This window comes from Salvelinus sp. IW2-2015, linkage group LG7 (genome assembly GCF_002910315.2).
Source record: "Salvelinus sp. IW2-2015 linkage group LG7, ASM291031v2, whole genome shotgun sequence".
Classification (NCBI taxonomy): Eukaryota; Metazoa; Chordata; class Actinopteri; order Salmoniformes; family Salmonidae; genus Salvelinus; species Salvelinus sp. IW2-2015.
Genome location: NC_036847.1, coordinates 27,509,062 through 27,518,763, shown reverse-complemented (window position 1 = coordinate 27,518,763; position 9,702 = coordinate 27,509,062). Strand labels below are relative to the sequence as shown.

General features: G+C 41.1%; 1 protein-coding gene across 1 annotated transcript in view; it reads left to right on the top strand.

Moving 5' to 3' along the window:
• Positions 1-1,120: 1,120 nt before the first annotated feature.
• LOC111966749 (teashirt homolog 2-like) overlaps positions 1,121-9,702 on the top strand; it is a 70,107-nt gene continuing 61,525 nt past the window's right edge. The window contains exon 1 of the mRNA XM_023991653.1: positions 1,121-1,622. Coding sequence (XP_023847421.1) covers positions 1,583-1,622 — 40 coding nt within the window. The 5' untranslated portion in view covers positions 1,121-1,582. The remainder of the gene's footprint in view (positions 1,623-9,702) is intronic.

Sequence of the window (9,702 nt, the reverse complement as noted above, 5' to 3'; positions counted from 1 at the left end):
AAACCTCCCATAGACATCAATGCGATGATTTACACACACACGCACGCAGGCACACACATAAGAACACACACACACCCCTGAACTGAGCAGAGCTGGATGGAAGTGTACACACACACATGCTTCTTTTGAAACACACAGCCGGGACCGGGGTGGGTGTTAAAAGCTGTCAGACAGGTATGGCTGGGGTTGCATCTAAGCCGTGATTGATCACACCGGTTCAGGCCGAGTTCAGGGGAGGTCGCTGGCATTGTGGGTAAGATGACTGATATCCACATCAATGGCATGATGGAATATTATTATGAAGCCATTTGTAATGTAGGGACGGACTGGCCAGGGCAAACCAGTTTCTCCGAAAGGGTTTGTGAGATCATGTTGCACTGTGAGGACCACCTAAGTCATCCATCATATTACCTAAACCTAGTTTCTGATTATGTCATGAGTAGCTTCTCTATGTAATAGGAACACAATTTGTCTAAACATACAGGTACCTACTTACCTCAATAATCTAGTAAGGACATTTCTGGTGAAGCAGTTGGTCAAGTTCTCCTGCAGCATTGCAATTCTCAAACAGAAATGGTAGAAATGGACGGGGATTAGACATAATTATCACTGTACAAGATATTTCCAAAATATTAGAGCACAATATTAGAGCACAAAACGTGTTTTTGTGAGGGTGAATGTGAAGTTGATGAACATGATGCTACGCAAGACTGAATCACAGATTACAAAGACATAAACAGGTGTTGAATACTTCTTATACAACTCTATAACCTCATAATATAGCATTTACTATGTTTGGAAGCAATTTCAGTTTTCAAATGTCTATTTCTTTCTTCCAACACCTCAGCAAAACATTGTGAAAACAAAAGGGAATTTAAATCGATGACGTCTAGTACCTTTTTTACAGTTTCTACTGGGCCATATCCTGGTGTTTTCTCTGGCCTCTGTCCCTTTAATAAGTTATTGAGCGTAACAAATGTTTGGTTTCCACTAGCTTCCATAGACATAAAACGAAAATTGGCAATAAGATACATTTTAGAAATGGGCGGGGTTTAGACTTAATTATGACTTTGTGGCTAGTGACGACCAAATGTCTCACTGCCATCATCAAGTCCAGGCGAGGAGGGAGGAGTTTTTAATGTTCAGTTTGTACTATGTATCGATGTTTGCTGGCATCGCCTCACCCTGCCTGCTCCTTGCGTGATATAGTCTACTGTACCATTACCAAAACGTTTTACGCTCTTCCTTCCATATATGCTATTCAATACAGGGTGCTCTCAGAACCTGACTGGCATCTATCTATCTGACGGACGTCGTCCTATGGCTTTGGTGGACCGAAACGGAAAGAAAAGGAGAAGACAATACGCCCTATATGATCTAGGAACGGTGAAAGAAGAAGAATTGCTTTGACACCTGCATTGCCCAGGCAACGTTTTCTGACTCTGGATTTTATAGTAAGAGGAAAGAAGTAGGCTACTCTGAGAGCAAAATAGAGAGTYGCTCGCTCTGCATGGACTAGCTTATTAGACTGCATACTGATTTCACCTGGACAGAGTGAGCTACGTGAACTACGAGTTAAAAAATGCCAAGGAGGAAACAGCAGGCGCCGAAAAGGGCTGCGGGTAAGAGGACATTCACACGTATATTGGTCTTGAACAATATTAGATGTTATTCTTATCAAACTGATATAGCCTCTTTACTGTCCCAAAGCGAATATCAAAGTGATGGTAATACGAGATGACAAAGGTGCAATTTATTCAAATATACTCGAGTCTTTTTTATATTAAGTTAAAGTTTTCTGTTTTTGAATAAGAGAGATATGCATAGGCTATTATGCGCACATATGTGGGGGTAATTTAATTGAATTAGTCTACTTTAGCGTTTGTAATTTAGCCCAAGTCATTCGAAAATAGTTTTACCAGAAAGCAAAAGTGGTGTGTATTGCTATAAACGATTAAGACGTGCGTAAAAGTATATTTCAGATGTGTGCTTCGGGTAGGTTATCTGAAACAGTTTAACTTACAAAGAACTCATATTATTTGATATCACAGACAAATGGAGAACAGAGTGAGAAAGAAGCATTTATTTAACTTTTTGGCGTGTGTGTGTCTACTATGTTATGTGTTTAAACAAGATGGAGAACACCTGAGACAATCATTGACAACCACTGTAACAGTGTAATGCAAATATTATGTAAATAGTTATACCTGACTGTCACTCAGTAAACTGAATACATACAGTAGGCCTACATCATCTACAGTGCAAGGTGTAAAATATGAACAAAGCTCTGTTGCTTAAATGTAGGTGTTAGGGGTCATCAGGAAAAATACATGCATATCTGTCAAATAAGGCTAGAGTTTATGTGGCCCTTAGTTTTTGGTGTGTGTGTGTGTACTTAAGCATATATTCTCAGTGTGGCCTTTCTTCATGTCATGACCAATAGTGAAATAGTACTGTAGTGTTAAAGGTCATCAGTGTTCCAATACTTGGTTTGTTATGGTGACCAACTCATTTTAGTGTTTACTAATCGGGTTACTTAAGCCAGATCGATCATTACCAAAACCATCAGGCTGTCCTACTCCTTCTTTCATCCTTTGTTACCTCACTCTGCTAAATAATTGGTGTTAATGCTCAGTAATTCAGGCCATATACATCACCTGTATGATTAACCTTAACCTTGTTCTTTAACAGTGTTTCCACCATTGTAATAACGCACTGTAGTGCAGACCAGTGGCTTTATTAAAATAGGGACTGAAAATAATTGAGATTATGGATATGAATTGATTGATAAAAGGTATTGTCAGTGGAGATGGCAGGATGGGGTGGGTATAATTTGTGGAATGTTCTAACAGAAATCTGTTCTAAAAACTTCAGAAATAACAAGGTTGCCAACAAACAACTCATACAAAGTTGTATAGTGGCTGAATAAGATACCGGGTAGGGAATGGGCTATTTCATAAAGTTTTCACTCACCACGTTTATTCAGAAAAATGTCTCTGGTAGCCTATGGACAAAGATTAAGTATAAGCTACGTTGGTGAGTTGATGCCTATTCGGCAGCTAGTTAGCTAGGTGAATTGATCATGCTACTTTGTATGCGTTGTTTGTTGGCAACCTTGTACTTTATGAAGTTTGTGGAACAGATTCCTGTTGTAACGTTCCACAAATTATACCGACCCTGCAGGATGCTGTTCAGTGGGTTTAGAAGTTATCACTCCTTATTATGATTGCGGATGTAGGCACCAGATGGTGATTGTTCTCTGCCAGTAATGGCGGATCTATATAGTCGCTTAAGATAGTGAAACCCTTATCTAATAGACACCCACTCAAGTGTATGGACACACAGACACACACGCACAGACAGAGAAGCACCTCCAAACACACACACTCATCCTTATATATATATATATATATACACAGGGCCTTCGGAAAGTATTCAGACCCCTTGACTTTTATCACATTTTGTTACGTTACAGCTTTATTCTAAAATGGATAATAAAAATAATAAAAAAGCACTCTACACATAATACCCCATAATGACAAAGCGAAACAGTTTGTTGAAAATTTTGCTTATTTATTAATAATAAAAATAGAAATGCCTTATTTACATAAATATTCAGACCCTTTGCTGTGAGACTCGAAATTGAGCTCAGGTGCGTTCTGTTTCCATTGATCATCTTTGAGATGTGTTTTGACAACTTGATTGGAGTCCACCTGTGGTTATTTCAATTGATTGGACATGAATTGGAAAGGCACATACCTGTCTATATAAGGTTCCACAGTTGACCGTGCATGTCAGAGTAAAAACATAGCCATGAGGTCAAAGGAATTGTCCGTGGAGCTCCGTGATGGTATTGTGTCAAGGCACAGATCTGGGGAAGGGTACCAAAAAATATCTGCAGCATTGAAGGTCCCGAAGAAAACAGTGGCCTCCTATCATTCTTAAATGGAAGCAGTTTGGAACCACCAAGACTGTTCTTAGAGCTGGCCGCCAGGCCAAACTGAGCAATTTGGGGAAAAGCCCTTGGTCAGAGAGGTGACCAAGAACCCGATGGCCACTCTGACAGAGCTCTAGAGTTCCTCTGTGTAGATGGGAGAACCTTCCAGAAGGACAACCATCTCTGCAGCACTCCACGAATCAGGCCTTTATGGTAGAGTGGCCAGACGGAAGCCACTCCTCAGTAAAAGGCACATGACAGCCCACTTGGAGTTTGCCAAAAGGCACCTAAAGACTCTGACCATGAGAAAAAAGATCCTCTGGTCTGATGAAACCAAAATTAAACTCTTTGGCCTGAATGCCAAACGTTATGTCTGGAGGAAACCTGGCACCATCCCTACGGTGAAGCATGGTGGTGATGGCATCATGCTGTGGGGTTGTATTTCAGCAGCAGGGACTGGGAGACTAGTCAGGATTGAGGGAAAGATGAACGGCGCAAAGTACAGAGAGATCCTTGATGAAAACCTGCTCGAGAGCGCTCAGGACCTCAGACTGGGGCAAAGGTTCACCTTCCAACGCGACCACGACCCTAAGCACACAGCCAAGACAACGCAGGAGTGGCTTCGGGACAGGTCCTTGAATGTCTTTGAGTGGCCCAGACAGAGCCCGGACTTGAATCCGATCGAACATCTCTGGAGAGACATGAAAATAGCTGTCCAGCAACACTCCCAATCTACCCTGACAGAGCTTGAGAAGATCTGCAGAGAAGAATGGGAGAAACTCCCCAAATACAGGTGTGGCAAGCTTGAACTGACATACCCAAGACAACTCGAGGCTGTAATCGCTGCCAAAGATGCTTCAACAAAGTACTGAAAGGAAAGGGTCTGAATACTTAAGTAAATGAAATATTTCATTTTTTAAATTGTATTTTTTATAAATTTGCAAACATTTCTAAAAACATGTTTTTGCTTTGTCATTATGGTGTATTGTGTGGGGGTGAAACGATTTAATACATTTTAGAATAAAGCTTTAACGTAACAAAATGTACAAAAAGTCAAGGGGTCTAAATACTTTCCGAATGCATTGTAATATACATACCTACATACACACAACACCAGTCTCAACGTCAACAGTGAAGAGGCGACTCCGGGATGCTGGCCTTCTTGGCAGAGTTGCAAAGAAAAAAACATATCTCAGACTGACCAATAAAAATTAAAGATTAATATGGCCAAAAGAACACAGACACTGGACAGAGGAACTGTCGCCTCTTCACTGACAGAGGAACATCCCGGAGTCGCCTCTTCACTGTTGACTTTGAGACTGGTGTTTTGCGGTTACTATTTAATGAAGCTGCCAGTTGAGGACTTGTGAGGTGTCTGTTTCTCAAACTGGACACTAATGTACTTGTCCTCTTGCTCAGTTGTGCACTGGGGCCTCCCATTCCTCTTTCTATTCTGGTTAGAGCCAGTTTGTGCTGTTCTGTGAAGGGAGTAGTACTCAGCGTTGTGCGAGATCTTCGATTTCTTGGCAATTTCTCGCATGGAATAGCCGTCATTTCTCAGAACAAGAATAGACTGATGAGTTTTGGAAGAAAGCTCTTTGTTTCTAGCCATTTTGAGCCTGTAATTGAACCCACAAATGCTGATGCTCCAGATACTCAACTAGTCTAAAGAAGGCAGTTTTATTGCTTCTTTAATCAGGAACAACAGTTTTAAGCTGTGCAAACATAATTGCAAAAAGGTTATCTAATCATCAATTAGCCTTATAAAATTATTAACTTTGATTAGCTAACACAACGTGCCGTTGGAACACAGGAGTTCTGGTTTCTGATAATGGGCCTCTGTACGCCTATGTAGATATTCCATAAAAAATCTGCTGTTTCCAGGGATAATAGTCATTTACAAAATTATCAATGTCGACACTGTATTTCTGATCAATTTGATGTTATTTTAATGGACAAAAAAATGTGCTTTTCTTTTGAAAACAAGGACATTTCTAAGTGACCCCAAACTTCTGACCGGTAGTGTATAGTTGAAGTTGGAAGTTTACGTATACCTTAGCCAAATACATTTAAACTCAGTTTTTCACAATTAACATAGGTCAGTTAGGATCACCACTTTATTTTAAGAATGTGAAATGTCAGAGAATTATTTATTTCAGCTTTTATTTCTTTCATCACATTCCCAGTGGGTCAGAAGTTTACATACACTCAATGAGTATTTTGTAGCATTGCCTTTACATTGTTTAACTTGGGTCAAACGTCTCGGGTAGCCTTCTACACGCTTCCCACAATAAGTTGGGTGAATTTTGGCCCATTCCTCCTGACAGAGCTGGTGTAACTGAGTCAGGATTGTAGTCCTCCTTGCTCACACACGCTTTTTCAGTTCTGCTTACAAATCTTCTATGGGATTGAGGTCAGGGCTTTGTGATGGCCACTCCAATACCTTTGTTGTCATTAAGCCATTTTGCCACAACTTTGKAAGTATACTTGGGGTCATTGTCCATTTGGAAGACCCATTTGTGCAGGTCTACAATTTTATCCCTGATGTCCTTACACAGCTCTCTGGTCTTGGCCATTGTGGAGAGGTTGGAGTCTGTTTGATTGAGTGTGTGGACAGGTGTCTTTTATACAGGTAACGAGTTCAAACGGGTGCAGTTAATACAGGTAATGAGTGGAGAACAGGAGGGCTTCTTAAAGAAAAACTAACATCTGTGAGAGCCGGAATTCTTACTGGTTGGTAGGTGATCAAATACTTATGTCATGCAATAAAATGCAAATGAATTACTTAAAAATCATGCAATGTGACTTTCTGGATTTTTGTTTTAGATTCCGTCTCTCACAGTTGAAGTGTACCTATGATAAAAATGACAGACCTCTACATGCTTTGTAAGTAGAAAAACCTGCAAAATCGGCAGTGTGTCAAATAATTGTTCTCCCCACTGTATATATATATATCACACACACACAGTTGAAGGCAGAAGTTTACATACACCTTGGCCAAATACATTGAAACTCAGTTTTTCACAATTCCTGACATTTAATCCTAGTAAAAATGCCTGAGTCTTCTTAGGTATGACGCTACAAGCCTGGCACACCTGTATTTGGGGAGTTTCTCCCATTCTTCTCTGCAGACCCTCTCAAGCTCTGTCAGGGTGGATTGGGAGCTTTGCTGGACAGCTATTTTCACGTCTCTCCAGAGATGTTCGATCGGGTTCAWGTCCGGGCTCTGACTGGGCTACTCAAGGACATTCAGAGACTTGTTCCGAAGCCACTCCTGCATTGTCTTGGCTGTGTGATTAGGGTCGTTGTCCTGTTGGACAGTGAACCTTCGCTCCAGTCTGCGGTCCTGAGAGCTCTGGAGCAGGTTTTCATCAAGGATCTCTCTGTACTTTGCTCCATTAATCTTTGCCTCGATCCTGACTAGTCTCCCTGTCCCTGCCACTGAACAACATCCCCGCAGCATGATGCTGCCACCACCATGCTTCACCGTAGGGATGGTGCCAGATTTCCTTCAGACGTGACCCTTGGCATTCAAACCAAAGAGTTCTATCTTGGTTTCATCAGACCAGAGAATCTTGTTCCTCATAGTCGGAGAGTCATTTAGGTGCCTTTTGGCTAACTCCAAGTGGGCTGCCATTTGCCTTTTGCAGAGGAGTGGCTTTCATCTGGAAACTGTACCATAAAGGCCTGGTTGTTGGAGTGCTGCAGAGATGATTGTCCTTCTGGAATGTTCTCCCATCTCCACAGAGGAACTCTAGAGCTCTGTCAGAGTGACCATCGGGTTCTTGGTCACCTCTCTGACTAAGGCCTTTCTTCCCAGATTGCTCAGTTTGGCCAGGCGGCCAGCTCCAGGAAGAGTCTTGGTGGTTCCAAACTTCTTCCATTTAAGAATGATGGAGGATACTGTGTTCTTGGGGACCTTCAATCCTGCTGAAATGTTTTGGTACCTTTCCCCAGATCTGTGCCTCGACACAATCATGTCTCGGAGCTCCACGGACGATTCCTTCGACCTCATGGCTATGTTTTTGCTCTGACATGCACTGTCAACTGTGGGACCTTATGCAGGTGTGTGCCTTTCAATTGAATTTACCACAGGTGGAGTCCAATCAAGTTGTAGAAACATCTCAAGGATGATCAATGGAAACAGGATGCACCTGAGCTTCATTTCAAGTCTCATAGTAAAGGGTCAGAAATATTATGTAAATAAGGTATCTGTTTTTTATCATTTATAAATTGGCCAAAATTTCTAAAACCCTGTTTTCACTTTGTATTGTGTGTAGATTGATGAGGAAAAGTTTTATTTAATCAATTTTATATTAAGGCTGTAACGTAACAAAATGTTAAAAGTCCAAGGGGTCTAAATACTTTCCATATGCACTGGGTATTTATTATTATTATTATTCACACACTAAGTATTTTTGTCCCACAACAATCAATTTTCTTAAAAACAATGTGTCCCCAACCCACTATTATCCTGGTAACTTTTGAGAAGATGCCTAAGATCCCTTTACACGCTCTCAGCTGCCTCGCCTGTAATCTGGTAAATGTGTCAGCCCTTTAGAGAAATAAGCCTTCCTGAAGAGTTTCTTCATTGTTGAGGTAATTGTCTCCTCTTTGACAGGCACATTCATCAGTGGCTTAATGGTCAATCAAAAGTTGGCAGGCAGAGTGTTTCCATTCTTTCCTATCCACTACATTAGGAATACTTAATCAAAATGTCTACCGGTAATGGTTGTGAAGAGTTCATGACTGACTGATCCGTTGTCTGTGCCGATAGAAAATTAACAGCTCGGCACTGGAGAGATGTTGGCCTGCAGATAAACAAATTGTGCATTAATATTTCATCTTCAAGACCTGGGATGTGCTTGCAGGCAGCTGAATATTCCTGGGCGGTGTTGTCATTTCTCTCACTCGCTTTTTTCCCCCTCTGTATTCTTGAAGGCTCTTTGCAGCTGTAACTCATTTCGCTTGATGACTTTACTGGGGTTACAGAGAGTGACGACAAATTGATTACCTGGCAGAGCAAGAATGGTGCGAAGAGAGACACGGGCTGACAGTCATGTTATAATAATATGTTTAATGATGTGTGGAAGGGAACAGGGAGAGAGGGCTATTGAAATAAGAGATGCAAGTATTATTTTTTTTGTGCAGATGTAGTAGGCCTATACCTCAGTGAAAATGTAATTTTGAAGGTGTAATGAAGAGAATGTCCTCAGCTACAGCCCATTCATTTATGGGACATTTTGTTTGAGGCGACAGACATTCATGCGAAGTCCAGTTACAGTATTAGATTTGCTCATCATTCATTGAACGTAAGGGTAACTTAAAGTGACAATTCCTTCCTGGCACACTGCAGAACACACTAAACTTTTAGATTTAAGTCACCATACGCCATTGTGGAAACGTTAAGGAATATGTGATGGAGTATAGGAAAGCATTTCAGTGTTTTGTTTCATATGTTGCAGACGCATGCAACCCTATGACTGGACTAAATACTGTAGCTCTAGCTGTACCTCAAACCGTTAGCCCAATTTTCTTTTAACTAGATACATTGGGCAACAAACAAAGGCTTCAGGTGTTGCAGTGCCAGTAAGTGAGTGACAGTAGCTTGTGGGGATTGGCAAGCTGAAAGTGATTTGTTCTGGAAACATCTTATCATCAGGGCAGATGTTGTTTATTCTAGTTCATGTAAAAATAAAAGGATGTCCAGTGCAGCAGTTTGATTTGAGTGACAAAAGATGAAAGGAAAGGGCACCACCAAATAT